This window comes from Parasteatoda tepidariorum, chromosome 11 (genome assembly GCF_982258835.1).
Source record: "Parasteatoda tepidariorum strain Cologne lab strain chromosome 11, Ptep-v5.0, whole genome shotgun sequence".
In the NCBI taxonomy this organism is placed as follows: Eukaryota; Metazoa; Arthropoda; class Arachnida; order Araneae; family Theridiidae; genus Parasteatoda; species Parasteatoda tepidariorum.
In genome coordinates, this window is record NC_141765.1 from 98,070,667 (window position 1) to 98,085,867 (window position 15,201).

The 15,201-nt window shown below is 30.6% G+C and overlaps 1 protein-coding gene and 1 long non-coding RNA gene across 7 annotated transcripts in view; both read left to right on the plus strand.

The window, feature by feature from the left end:
- Positions 1 to 15,201, plus strand: part of LOC147801958 (uncharacterized) — a 361,588-nt gene that overhangs the window by 271,484 nt on the left and 74,903 nt on the right. The window lies entirely within an intron of this gene.
- LOC147801962 (transcription-associated protein 1-like) lies at positions 9,305 to 15,180 on the plus strand. 2 transcript variants are annotated; one of them, XM_087154373.1, is made up of 5 exons: positions 9,670 to 9,820; positions 11,169 to 11,333; positions 11,878 to 11,927; positions 12,724 to 12,834; positions 14,514 to 14,600. In XM_087154373.1, the coding sequence occupies exons 2-4, from the start codon at positions 11,228 to 11,230 to the stop codon at positions 12,808 to 12,810; spliced, it is 243 nt and encodes an 80-aa protein (XP_087010499.1). In that variant the 5' UTR covers positions 9,670 to 9,820; positions 11,169 to 11,227; the 3' UTR covers positions 12,811 to 12,834; positions 14,514 to 14,600. The 2 variants fall into 2 exon arrangements, with proteins under 2 accessions (XP_087010498.1, XP_087010499.1); XM_087154372.1 differs by lacking the exon at positions 12,724 to 12,834 and having other exon boundaries at positions 9,305 to 9,820; positions 14,514 to 15,180.

The window sequence follows — 15,201 nt, forward strand, 5'->3', positions numbered from 1 at the left end:
TTTAAACAAAACTTATTTTGGCAGATTGTGGGCCCACTAATCGGTATATAAAAAAATCCTTCTGTGCAATTTTTCGATACATTAAATTCTAATTTTGGGCAGAGTTTGAAATTTATAGGTTAATATTATAAGGAGTAACGGGGTGTGATGTGTGCGTTCCTCCTGATATGACTTCTGCCCCTTTTTCAGCCTTTATTCGCTCTTTAACAAAGAAAAATATTTTTTTGACATATTTGACATTTTATTCGCATTCAAATATTAAAAAGAAGTTAAAAAAATAATATAAATTAAAATAAATAAATAAATAAAATTTATCTGAAATTTATCCGATTATTAGCTATTATTCGCTATTTCCCCAAGAAAAAATAGTTTTTTTTTATATACAGAACACTTGATTCACGTTAAAATATCAAAAAATATATCTAAAATAATAATATAAAGATAAGAAAAAACATGAATGTCAACCCTCGCAGGGATTTGAACCCATGGCCCCCGGGACAACAAATCTAACTTGCCACACAGCTTTACCAACTGCGCCATGATTCATATGCCTGCCCCGCGAATATTTAGCTTAAAACACCTGCTCCCGGTTCGTAAACAAAACTTATTTTGGCAGATTGTGGGCCCACTAATTGGTATATAAAAAAATCCTTTAGTACAATTTTTCGATACATTACATTCTAATTTTGGGCGGAGTTTGAAATTTATTGGTTAATATTATAAGGAGTTACGGGGTGTGATGTGTGCGTTCCTCCTGATATGACTTCTGCCCCTTTTTCAGCCTTTATTCGCTCTTTAACAAAGAAAAATATTTCTTTTCACATATAGAAGACTTTATTCGCTTCAAAATATTGAAAAGAAGTTAAAAAAAATATATAAATTAAAATAAATAAATAAATAAAATTTATCCAAAATTTATCCGATGATTAGCTATTATTCGCTATTTCCCAAAGAAAAAATATTTTTTTTTTTTATATACAGAACACTTGATACAGATTAAAATATCAAAAAATATATTGAAAAAAATAATATAAAGAAAAGAAAAAACTCGAATGTCGACCCTCGCAGGGTTTCGAACCCTTGGCCCCCGGGACAACAAATCTAACTTGCCACACTGCATTACCAACTGCGCCATGATTCATATGCTTGTCCCGCGAATATTTAGCTTAAAACACCTCCTCCCGGTTTTTAAACAAAACTTATTTTGGCAGATTGTGGGCCCACTAATCGGTATATAAAAAAATCCTTCTGTGCAATTTTTCGATACATTAAATTCTAATTTTGGGCAGAGTTTGAAATTTATAGGTTAATATTATAAGGAGTAACGGGGTGTGATGTGTGCGTTCCTCCTGATATGACTTCTGCCCCTTTTTCAGCCTTTATTCGCTCTTTAACAAAGAAAAATATTTTTTTGACATATTTGACATTTTATTCGCATTCAAATATTAAAAAGAAGTTAAAAAAATAATATAAATTAAAATAAATAAATAAATAAAATTTATCTGAAATTTATCCGATTATTAGCTATTATTCGCTATTTCCCCAAGAAAAAATAGTTTTTTTTTATATACAGAACACTTGATTCACGTTAAAATATCAAAAAATATATCTAAAATAATAATATAAAGATAAGAAAAAACATGAATGTCAACCCTCGCAGGGATTTGAACCCATGGCCCCCGGGACAACAAATCTAACTTGCCACACAGCTTTACCAACTGCGCCATGATTCATATGCCTGCCCCGCGAATATTTAGCTTAAAACACCTGCTCCCGGTTCGTAAACAAAACTTATTTTGGCAGATTGTGGGCCCACTAATTGGTATATAAAAAAATCCTTTAGTACAATTTTTCGATACATTACATTCTAATTTTGGGCGGAGTTTGAAATTTATAGGTTAATATTATAAGGAGTTACGGGGTGTGATGTGTGCGTTCCTCCTGATATGACTTCTGCCCCTTTTTCAGCCTTTATTCGCTCTTTAACAAAGAAAAATATTTCTTTTCACATATAGAAGACTTTATTCGCTTCAAAATATTGAAAAGAAGTTAAAAAAAATATATAAATTAAAATAAATAAATAAATAAAATTTATCCAAAATTTATCCGATGATTAGCTATTATTCGCTATTTCCCAACGAAAAAATAGTTTTTTTTTTATATACAGAACACTTGATTCAGGTAAAAATATCAAAAAATATATTAAAAAAATAATATAAAGAAAAGAAAAGACTCGAATGTCGACCCTCGCAGGGTTTCGAGCCCATCGCCCCCGGGACAACAAATCTAGCTTGCCACACAGCTTTACTAACTGCGCCATGATTCATATGCCTGTCCCTCGAATATTTAGCTTAAAACACCTCCTCCCGGTTAGTAAACAAAACTTATTTCGGCAGATTGTGGGCCCACTAATCGGTATATAAAAAAATCCTTCAGTACAATTGTTCGATACATTAAATTCTAATTTTGGGCGGAGTTTGAAATTTATAGGTTAATATTATAAGGAGTTACGGGGTGTGATGTGTGCGTTCCTCCTGATATGACTTCTGCCCTTTTTTCAGCCTTTATTCGCTCTTTAACAAAGAAAAATATTTCTTTTCACATATAGAAGACTTTATTCGCATTAAAATATTGAAAAGAAGTTAAAAAAATAATATAAATTAAAATAAATAAATAAATAAAATTTATCCAAAATTTATCCGATGATTAGCTATTATTCGCTATTTCCCAAAGAAAAAATAGTTTTTTTTTTTATATACAGAACACTTGATTCAGGTAAAAATATCAAAAAATATATTAAAAAAATAATATAAAGAAAAGAAAAGACTCGAATGTCGACCCTCGCAGGGTTTCGAGCCCATTGCCCCCGGGACAACAAATCTAACTTGCCACACAGCTTTACCAACTGCGCCATGATTCATATGCCTGTCCCTCGAATATTTAGCTTAAAACACCTCCTCCCGGTTAGTAAACAAAACTTATTTTTTCAGATTGTGGGCCCACTATTGCGGTATATAAAAAAATCCTTCAGTACAATTGTTCGATACATTAAATTCTAATTTTGGGCGTAGTTTGAAATTTATAGGTTAATGCTATAGGGAGTTACGGGGTGTGATGTGTGCGTGCCTCCTAATATGACTTCTGTCGCTTTTCAAGCCATTATTCGCTCCTTAACAAAGAAAAATATTTCTTTTCACGTATAGAACACTTTATTCGCTTAAAAATATTGAAAAGAAGTTAAAAAAATAATATTAATTAAAATAAATAAATAAATAAAAATTATCCGAAATTTATCCGTTTATAGCTATTATTCGGTATTTCCCAAAGAAAAAATAGTTTTTTTTTTATATACAGAACACTTGATTCAGGTAAAAATATCAAAAAATATATTAAAAAAATAATATAAAGAAAAGAAAAAACTCGAATGTCGACCCTCGCAGGGTTTCGAACCCTTGTCCCCCGTGACAACAAATCTAACTTGCCACACAGCATTACCAACTGCGCCATGATTCATATGCTTGTCCCACGAATATTTAGCTTAAAACACCTCCTCCCGGTTTTTAAACAAAACTTATTTTGGCAGATTGTGGGCCCACTAATCGGTATATAAAAAAAATTCTTTAGTACAATTGTTCGATAAATTAAATTCTAATTTTGGGCGGAGTTTGAAATTTATAGGTAAATATTACAGGGATTTACGGGGTGTGATGTGTGCGTGCCTCCTGATATGACTTCCGTCCCTTTTTCAGCCATTATTCGCTCTTTAACAAAGAAAAATATTTCTTTTGACATATTTGACATTTTATTCGCATTAAAATATTGAAAAGAAGTTAAAAAAATAATATAAATTAAAATAAATAAATAAATAAAAATTATCCGAAATTTATCCGTTTATAGCTATTATTCGCTATTTCCCAAAGAAAAAATAGTTTTTTTTTTATATACAGAACACTTGATTCACATTAAAATATCAAAAATATGTTAAAAAAAATATGTTAAAAAAGAGAAAAAATTTGAATGTCGATCGTCGCAGGGTTTCGAACCCATGGCCCCCGGAAACAGCAAATATAACTTGCCATACAGCTTTACCAACTGCGCCAAGATTCATATGCCTGCCCCGCGAATATTTAGCTTAAAACACCTCCTCCCTGTTAGTAAACAAAAATCATTTTGGCAGATTGTGGGCCCACTAATTGGTATATAAAGAAATCCTTCGGTAAAATTGTTCGATACATTAAATTCTAATTTTGGGCGGAGTTTGAAATTTATAGGTTAATATTATAGGGAGTTACGAGGTGTGATGTGTGCGTGCCTCCTAATATGACTTCTGTCGCTTTTTCAGCCATTATTCGCTCCTTAACAAAGAAAAATATTTCGTTTCACATATAGAAGACCTTATTCGCATTAAAATATTGAAAAGAAGTTAAAAAAAATAATATTAATTAAAATAAATAAATAAATAAAAATTACCCGAAATTTATCCGTTTATTAGCTATTATTCGTTATTTCCCAAAGAAAAAATAGGTTTTTTTTTTATATACAGAACACTTGATTCAGATTAAAATATCAAAAAATATATTGAAAAAAATAATATGAAGAAAAGAAAAAACTCGAATGTCGACCCTCGCAGGGTTTCGAACCCTTGTCCCCCGGGACAACAAATCTAACTTGCCACACAGCATTACCAACAGCGCCATGATTCATATGCTTGTCCCACGAATATTTAGCTTAAAACACCTCCTCCCGGTTTTTAAACAAAACTTATTTTGGCAGATTGTGGGCCCACTAATCGGTATATAAAAAAATTCTTTAGTACAATTCTTCGATAAATTAAATTCTAATTTTGGGCGGAGTTTGAAATTTATAGGTAAATATTATAGGGATTTACGGGGTGTGATGTGTGCGTGCCTCCTGATATGACTTCCGTCCCTTTTTCAGCCATTATTCGCTCTTTAACAAAGAAAAATATTTCTTTTGACATATTTGACATTTTATTCGCATTAAAATATTGAAAAGAAGTTAAAAAAATAATATAAATTAAAATAAATAAATAAATAAAAATTATCCGAAATTTATCCGTTTATAGCTATTATTCGCTATTTCCCAAAGAAAAAATAGTTTTTTTTTTATATACAGAACACTTGATTCACATTAAAATATCAAAAATATGTTAAAAAAAATATGTTAAAAAAAAGAAAAAATTTGAATGTCGATCGTCGCAGGGTTTCGAACCCATGGCCCCCGGAAACAGTAAATATAACTTGCCATACAGCTTTACCAATTGTGCCATGATTCATATGCCTGCAACGCGAATATTTAGCTTAAAACACCTCCTCCCGGTTAGTAAACAAAACTCATTTTGGCAGATTGTGGGCCCACTAATTGGTATATAAAAATATCCTTCGGTAAAATTGTTCGATACATTAAATTCTAATTTTGTCCGGAGTTTGAAATTTATAGGTTAATATTATAGGGAGTTACGAGGTGTGATGTGTGCGTGCCTCCTAATATGACTTCTGTCGCTTTTTCAGCCATTATTCGCTCCTTAACAAAGAAAAATATTTCTTTTCACGTATAGAACACTTTATTCGCTTAAAAATATTGAAAAGAAGTTAAAAAAATAATATAAATTAAAATAAATAAATAAATAAAAATTATCCGAAATTTATCCGTTTATAGCTATTATTCGCTATTTCCCAAAGAAAAAATAGTTTTTTTTTATATACAGAACACTTGATTCAGGTAAAAATATCAAAAAATATATTAAAAAAATAATATAAAGAAAAGAAAAAACTCGAATGTCGACCCTCGCAGGGTTTCGAACCCATGGCCCCCGGGACAACAAATCTAACTTGCCACGCAGCTTTAGCAACTGCGCCATGATTCATATGCCTGTCCCTGGAATATTTAGCTTAAAACACCTCCTCCCGGTTAGTAAACAAAACTTATTTTGGCAGATTGTGGGCCCACTAATCGGTATATAAAAAAATCCTTCAGTACAATTGTTCGATACATTAAATTCTAATTTTGGGCGGAGTTTGAAATTTATAGGTTAATGCTAAAGGGAGTTACGGGGTGTGATGTGTGCGTGCCTCCTGATATGACTTCTTTCCCTTTTTCAGCCTTCATTCGCTCTTTAACAAAGAAAAATATTTCTTTTCACATATAGAAGACTTTATTCGCATTAAAATATTGAAAAGAAGTTAATAAAATAATATAAATTAAAATAAATAAATAAATAAAAATTACCCGAAATTTATCCGTTTATTAACTATTATTCGTTATTTCCCAAAGAAAAAATAGTTTGTTTTTTTTATATACAGAACACTTGATTCAGATTAAAATATCAAAAAATATATTGAAAAAAATAATATAAAGAAAAGAAAAAACTCAAATGTCGACCCTCGCAGGGTTTCGAACCCTTGGCCCCCGGGACAACAAATCTAACTTGCCACACAGCATTACCAACTGCGCCATGATTCATATGCTTGTCCCACGAATATTTAGCTTAAAACACCTCCTCCCGGTTTTTAAACAAAACTTATTTTGGCAGATTGTGGGCCCACTAATCGGTATATAAAAAAATTCTTTAGTACAATTGTTCGATAAATTAAATTCTAATTTTGGGCGGAGTTTGAAATTTATAGGTAAATATTATAGGGATTTACGGGGTGTGATGTGTGCGTGCCTCCTGATATGACTTCCGTCCCTTTTTCAGCCATTATTCGCTCTTTAACAAAGAAAAATATTTCTTTTGACATATTTGACATTTTATTCGCATTAAAATATTGAAAAGAAGTTAAAATAATAATATAAATTAAAATAAATAAATAAATAAAATTTATCTGAAATTTATCCGATTATTAGCTATTATTCGCTTTTTCCCCAAGAAAAAATAGTTTTTTTTTCATATACAGAACACTTGATTCACGTTAAAATATCAAAAAATATATTTAAAATAATAATATAAAGATAAGAAAAAATATGAATGTCGACCCTCGCAGGGTTTCGAACCCTTGGCCCCCGGGACAACAAATCTAACTTGCCACACAGCATTACCAACTGCGCCATGATTCATATGCTTGTCCCACGAATAGCTTAAAACACCTCCTCCCAGTTAGTAAACAAAACTCATTTTGGCAGATTGTGGGCCCACTAATTGGTATATAAAAAAATCCTTCGGTAAAATTGTTCGATACATTAAATTCTAGTTTTGGGCGGAATTTGAAATTTATAGGTTAATATTATAAGGAGTTACGGGGAGTGATGTATACGTTCCTCCTGATATGACTTCTATCCCTTTTTCAGCCTTTATTCGCTCTTTAACAAAGAAAAATATTTCTTTTCACATATAGAAGACTTTATTCGCTTTAAAATATTGAAAAGAAGATAAAAAAATAATATAAATTAAAATAAATAAAAAAATAAAATTTATCTGAAATTTATCCGATGATTAGCTATTATTCGCTATTTCCCGAAGAAAAAATAGTTTTTTTTTTATATACAGAACACTTGATTCAGTTTAAAATATCAGAAAATATAATTAAAAAAAATAATATATTAAAAAAAGAAACGATTTGAATGCCGACCGTCGCAAGGTTTCGAACCCACGGCCCCCGGGACAACAAATCTAACTTAATACACAACTTTACCAACTGCACCATGCTTCATTCCGCGAATATTTAGCTTAAAACACCTTATCCCGTTTAGTAAACAAAACTTATTTTTGCCCATTGTGGGACCACTAATTGGTCTATAAAAAAAATCTTTCGGTACAATTGTTCGATACATTAAATTCTAATATCTGCCACAGTTTGAAATTTATAGGTTAATATTATAGGGAGTTACGGGGTGTGACGTGTGCGTGCCTCCTGATACGACTTTTGTCCCTCTTTCAGTCATTATTCGCTCTTTAACAAAGAAAAATAATTCTTATCATATATAAAACACAAGTCGTATCAGGAGACACGCACACGTCACACCCCGTTACTCCCTATAATATTTAGCTATAAATTTCAAACTCGGAATGAAATTAGAGTCTAATGTTGCAAACAATTGTACCAAAGGAATTTTTTATAGACTAATTAGGGGGCCCACAATGTTCCAAAATATGTTTTGTTGACTAACCGGGAAGATGTTCTTTAAGCTAAATATTCGCGGTGCTGATATATGAAACGTGGCGCAGTTGGTAGCGCTGTGGGCAAGGTTGACGTGTAGTTCTGGGTTCGAAACCCTGCAAGGGTCGACTTTAAATTTTTTTTACTTATTTTATATTATGTTTTTTAAATGAAGAAATTCGAAGTCTATTTTCTGTATAAAAATATGATCATATATCTCCCTCTTATATTAACCTATAATATTCAAATAGGACCACGTATCATATTACCGGGTTATGGAGTACCCTACCTGAGGAAATAATTATAGACCTCATAGGGGGTACGCAATGTGGCCCTGTAGTTTACTATGTATGTATATCTAAAATAGTCTTCTGTAAAGCTTTGAAATTAGGAAATTCGTCTTCTAAAGAGCTTTAAAAATTCGAAGTCATTCAATATTAACTAACGCATGGCCCGATATCAGACCTTAATATTGACCCATAATATTTTAATTGGACCACGTATTATGTTACCGGGTATTAAATAGTCTAATGTTCGAATGATGGGGCAAAAAAAAAAAAAATTGTTTTTATCTTTAAACTAAAAATTTTTTTATTTATAAATAATTTATTAATACTCAAATTGCTTGAAAGATGATACGTTCCCTACTAATGACAACGAAGTTTTTTGTTTTATCAAGGCTTAACTCAATCTGCCGTCACACGCTGGCGCTGCGGCAAACGTCAGCGGCAGATCGAGTTAAGCCTTGGTTTTATTCAGTGATTTATTTATATTTATTATGTCCGACATTGTAAAAAAGAAAGTCCCGCAGTGGATTGATCGTTAAGACACGGTTCCCAGCAGATCACCGAAGTCAAGCATCACTGGCTAAGGGCAGTGTGCGGGTGGGTGACCACTTGGATCAGTCTGCGTAGGGACCGAGGGTGTGCGGTATGGGTTCTCGTTAAACTGTGCTACCGTAAAGTGCTCGACTTCGCGCGCAGGTCGTCGGGCTACCGAAGCGGGGGTGTCATCCCCTCCGCAGAGGATCAAAATTGTGATGGCATGTCTTCGGATCATCCTCCGGGATGTTTCCCAGACCGTCGCCAATAACCCATTGTGCAGCTCCAGTGCGACGTAAAGTAACAACAACAACAACAAAAAAGAAAAAAAATGCATTTTTGGCCTTGAGTGACAATGGCTTTTTATAATTTGAATACTTGGGGCCCGGGATAGCCTGGTCGGTAGGGCGTTGGGCCCATATCCAAGAGGTCGTGGGTTCGATCCTCGCCGGCCGAAGACTCCCCGTGTAGTAAATGGTGACTGATGCACGTTAAATCTGTCGAGTCTCAAAGTCCTCCATGTTCCCACAACAAATCAATACCTCTGGGGGTACTGATCCAGGAGTTTCCTTGTCTTCTGGATTGGTTCAAAATTACAAGGCTACGGAGTTGAATGTAAGTAGTCGTAAACCCATGAAATTGGGTCGGCTGTTCAACGACAGTTGTAAAGAAAAATAAAATTTGAATACTTCCATTTGAACGGGTTAGTAACATGTACAGAAATAGGCAACCGGATCCTTTACATAATTATGAAATCAGTTCGTAAACAAACAAAAGGCTGTGATGAGCATTTCACCAAGCATACCCTTAATTATTTAATGAAAATAGTTTGAAATATTCCAGTATGTACATCAGCATTAGATAATGTCAATTAAGAATGGTGTGAGTTCTTTTTTTTTATTTCTCATAGTAATAAGCGCAATAACGTGTTCTTAATCTTTCAACATTGGAATTATTTATATAAAAGCTCAGCAATTTTGCATTGCACATTTAAATGCAACTAATATATTTTAAAGAAAATTTTGTGTAACATTTTTTTATAATTGGGCCGTGGAAATTTGTCAAACCTAGTGCCGGTATGAATGTAGTTGCTTTATCTTTATAATTATACAAGATCAATGAGTCTAAATTGCTGTAAAGGCCGTTTTTCTATAATCTTTTTAATTCCTTTTTTCTCCCTTTTTAAAATTGGTTAACCGTAGTTTTTGCAACCCTATTAAACTTTTATTACCTTAATCACTTATTGCAGTCCGTTTATTTTACCTTGTTATATCAAGTAGCTCATTATGGGAAGATTTCTGTATCATGATCTATAGCTGAATAAATGCCTAGTTTTGGCAGCTTACATGCAGTGGTCCTTGAGAAACTAAAAAAAATAAAATAAAAGGGGGCCTACAGAAAGGATATTACTCATAGCCATCCTCAGACAAATTTCTACTTGTTTGATTTATTTTTTTTAGTTTGCAAATTTAAAATAATTTTGTTACCTTATAGTCGGTATGAGAGATCAGGATACGGAAATATTCCCCTCATTATTACTGTATAGAAACTTAACTAATAATTGTAAATAAAATTCTGCTTTCTTAGTTAATTTGTGTGGAAATATTACGCAATTGTTAAACCTTTTGTGAGGGTAAACTAATCAAGGGTAACCAAGTACTTTTTGCTTCACTGGGCGCAAGAGAATAGTTACTAAAAATGTATGCATGTGCTTGTCTTAGTTGTTATTATGTGTTTGTGAGAATATGTACTAAAGACCTAATAAATATTGACCAGATCTGAAAGTGCGAGCATGTAAATCCACAGTTCCTAAAGCAATATAAGTTTGTAGTTATATATTGTTTTGATTTTGGATTATAAATCTCAAAATAACTGAAACTCTACTTTTTTAAAAAGGTATCTAGTATAAAATCTAAGTAAATATGTGCAATATAAATTAACACGATAAAGCAAACTCATGTTATCTCATTCGCTTTTGTTTGGACCGGAGGATTCATTATATTGTGCATCAACTGTATTTATATTATTTTATGGAATATAACTCAGCTAGAGACTGAAGCTTTAAGTGGCGTTAAGTGAAAACTCTAATATAACATTTCTTGTTCTTATAAAACAGAATAATCTCTGTTTTTTTTAAATTTCTAATGCATGTTTTCTAATTTTGCCTATGAATAATTGCAGTCCTTACAATTTATGCAAATTCTTAAAAATATTTAATTTTTTTTTATAGAATTGTTAAAATTGGAGGTGAGTTTTATCGTTGAATAGCTTTTTCTGGAGTCGTTAAGCATGGCAAAGATACCAGTAATGAGTGTATCAGCATCCATTAATGATCCTGTTGCTGTTATGAATACTTACTGCTCATATGTATCAATGCTCATAGATCCTGTTGCAAGTAAGTTTAATAATTAGTCATTGGGAATTGAAAAATCAGAATTTATTTTCACTTGAGAATTTCTCATAGCAATTTTGTATTTGAGATTACATAAATATTATATTTTGTACTAAGGATGTACCTAATGAATAACTATATACTTATGGCTCATGTTACTTTGTTGGTAATGTTTACAATTCTCATACATTGATATTCACAAAAAATAAAATAACCAAAGTAATATACTTATAAATAAATCTTAATTATCTACTTAAATCATACTTACTTAAAGATAACTATATACCTACCTATAAATAAATCATTGTATTTATCTGCACCTGATCAAAAATCATACTTAAATATTCTTACTTCTCATTTTTAATTTAATCAAATCCACATGTCTTTTTAAAGCAAAACCTTGATCAAATATATTTTATGCATTTATTGTAGTAACCTGTAATTATAGCTTATTTTATTTTTTATTTAATTATCTGTCATTGATTCACTTTTCCTATCGATTTTTATATTGCATAACTTTAATTTTCCCTTTTCTTTTCTTTTATAGAGGAGGAAAGTAAATTGAAAGCTTTGCCAGAATTGAGTGGAGAGCTTGAAGTAAGGTTTAAATTTAATATAGTAAAATGCTATATTCAGAATGTCATTGTATGGGGAATTCGAAATTTATTTTTTCAGTTTCAGAAATGACAGTTCATTTTTCATAATTTTGCAGATTATGTATGCCACAATTAAAGTCATTGTGCCGTTAAGCCCAGCATTCAAATCTATTTTGACTACCGAATTACAGGAACCTTTTTAAACCTCTCCCCATTTTCTAGATATTTAAATTTGCCTCCTATTTTTTGGTTCATTTTTCACTTTTTTACCAATTTTTTTTCTTTTATGTTAAATGCAATTGGCAGTTTAGTTTCCCATATATTGATAAATTTATTTATTTGGAAATTAATGTTTTAGCACCAATTGTATGAAGATCATTGAATTTAATTGAATGGCAAATAAGAATTTAAATTCTAAGAATTAAGGAACATTCAAGTGATTGGCTCAAAAGCTTTTTAAAAACTGTTTAAGAAAGCTGTGACATAAAAACACTATTTTTCCTCCCTCCTATATTAGTATTAATAGACTATTAATGATAAACATGTTATTAGATTTATTACTCTAATGAAGGGGGAGAAAATATTTATTTTGATACATTACAGTTTGAATTTGAAACCTAAAGACTAGAGGCACACCATTGAAATCAAATGTACTATGTTTATAAAAATATTTTTTCAAATAATAAATAAAAATGAAAGAATTTGAATAGATGTTTAACTAACAATAATAAAAAGAATATTTTAATGAAATATTTGTGTTATAATTTTGTAATAAAAGTATCCTTTTATTTTTTCAGACTATTGTTAGTAATCCACAATATCCTTCATTTTTGGATCAGGCTATAAAAATTTTCATCAGAGTTTTAGAAGATGGAGAACCATAGTTCAATGCTGAAAAAGCCACCCATGTATGTATTTTCATGTCATGCCAATGGATCATTTTGTATATTTTAATGTACATATTTTTATATATATCCTGTATTATTTTTTATGAAGGTAGCCAATCTAAATTTTTTTCCTTTACTCTTTTATGTTTTTTTTTTATTCATATGTTGTCAATTATTTAGTTTACATAACTGATGAACTTAATGAACACAGTTAATAGTCATTGATATGGGTTTAAGATAACAAAATTTGAACAGTATTTAAAAAAAATAACCCCATTATTGCTAATGTCTGTAGGTTATGTTGTGTGTGTATGAAATCAACCTCATTTTAATGTCTTGGCAGAATAATCAGGTTTTCGCTATTTATGCTTCATCTCACTTTGTTTTTATATTCAAGACTGCTGTTTTTAAAAATTAGATTAAATCAGGGTTAGTAATTGTCCTGATGATCTTGATGTTCCTGATTTAAAGTATTTTATCCGTATTTGTCCTGAATTTTTTGTGCGTATTGAATATTCGATTTTCCAGGAATGAAAATGCAGATTTTTGGGAAAGTAGATTTAAAGAATTGAAAAATTTTGATCCAATATCCTTTTTCTTTCTTTTTTAAATGCTTGTCATAATCACAATATTTGATAGTTCCAATATAGGGACTGTCTATTGATTATTTACATGGTTTAGATATTTAGAGTCTTACCCAGAGGATTCATTGTTTCAACTTCTTTGGGAATTAAGTCATTCAATGGAAAGGAAAATTGATAAGCAATTTCGCAACATCAAATTTTTATGATGTCGATTTCAAGGGTGATATGCTTACTTATTATTTTCACCAAATACAATAAAAAATCTTGTAAGATTTCCCAGATGCACAAATATTGATTGTTTTCTTTCATGTGATTTCAGTCAACAAGCAGTTATAAAACTTTTAAATGATATATTAGGGGATTGCTTACTAAAATTAGTGTTCTACATAAATGTTAAATGGTATATTCATTGCATTTTTGTTTTGAGATCATTGAAACCCTACTTTAAAGAGATTAAAGTAATCTTCAACTCAATTACACATTTGAATTGTATAGGCAGAACAAGAACTTGCAGTATGTTTTTGTTCTGCATGCATTGTTATTTGTTGACTATAATTGAAATACATAAAAATCAAGAGCATGGATCTAGAAAAGTTTAAACTTCTAGGATTTCATTTTTATGAGCCATGCTGTTTGATTAAAAAAAGTGTTAAATTTTACTGAAATATTGGGCTGTAAGTCTTTATGCAACCATGTGCCCAGGATTTGTAAGCCCGTAATTATAAATAATATTCTAATTAAAATTAAATTTATCTCTCCGAGATAATACTAATACAAAAATTATGCAAAGTGAAGTTTATTTGGTAAAAATTTTGAATAGCTGAAAATATTTTTAGAAAACTGAAAATTTTCTTCTCTAGCTCTACATTTTATAATAATAAATAATTATAAATTACTTAACTACATTAGATTGATATTTACATCTGAACAGATTAGCTAATAAAATGTTGCTATATATTAACTTAGAATTTTGTTGCTTTCATAAAAACTTAGAGAAATTATGCGGATATTTTTCTCAACATATATTTCCTCTATATGTTTAATGTTGGAATTTTATGACTTCTCCTATACTGATTTTATTGATGTTTTATTTTTATTCAAATATTCATATTTTAGGTGGAAAATGAGGAAAACATATTAGTAGTTTTAAGAATAATCATAGAATTTCATAAGACCTTCAGACCTTCATTAGGGGTCTTCATGAACTGCTATTTAAAGCATCTCATTTCCTTGGAGCTGAGCTTACCAAACTCACAGATTTCTCCAATTCTTAAGTTTCACTTTAAACATAATTTCATCCCAGTTTACTATTGCTTTAAAGAAAATCATTCTCTAAAAGAGTTTACGATGACAAATGATATTTATTTTAGAATATTGAGTCTTGTTTATCATCCTGTTTTACTGTTGAAAATATACAGTTGTTACAGTTACTTCTTAGAGTTTTTGAAAAAGATTGCTAGCCTTAATTTAACGAATTCCCATTTGTTATCTGGAATTTTTTTTTTAAATGTTTGGTTTGTTGTTATAAAAATTTATATAAAACTTTAGTTTATTTTGAGAAAAACTTGAATTCAAACTAAAAATTTTTGTAAGTTTTTTGAAAGGCAAAAAGAAAAAAAAACAAAACAACTGTATGCTCTTTCCAAAAATCTAAACTCATTTCCTCTAGTTATTTTATCAAGCACTTTTTAAATCATATATCAATTAACAGGTTTGTTTCTGCCATGTCAAGTGCAGTATCTATATTTTAAATGTTGGGGGGGGGATTACAAAAAATTTTTTAAAATTTATTTTAACCCTATTT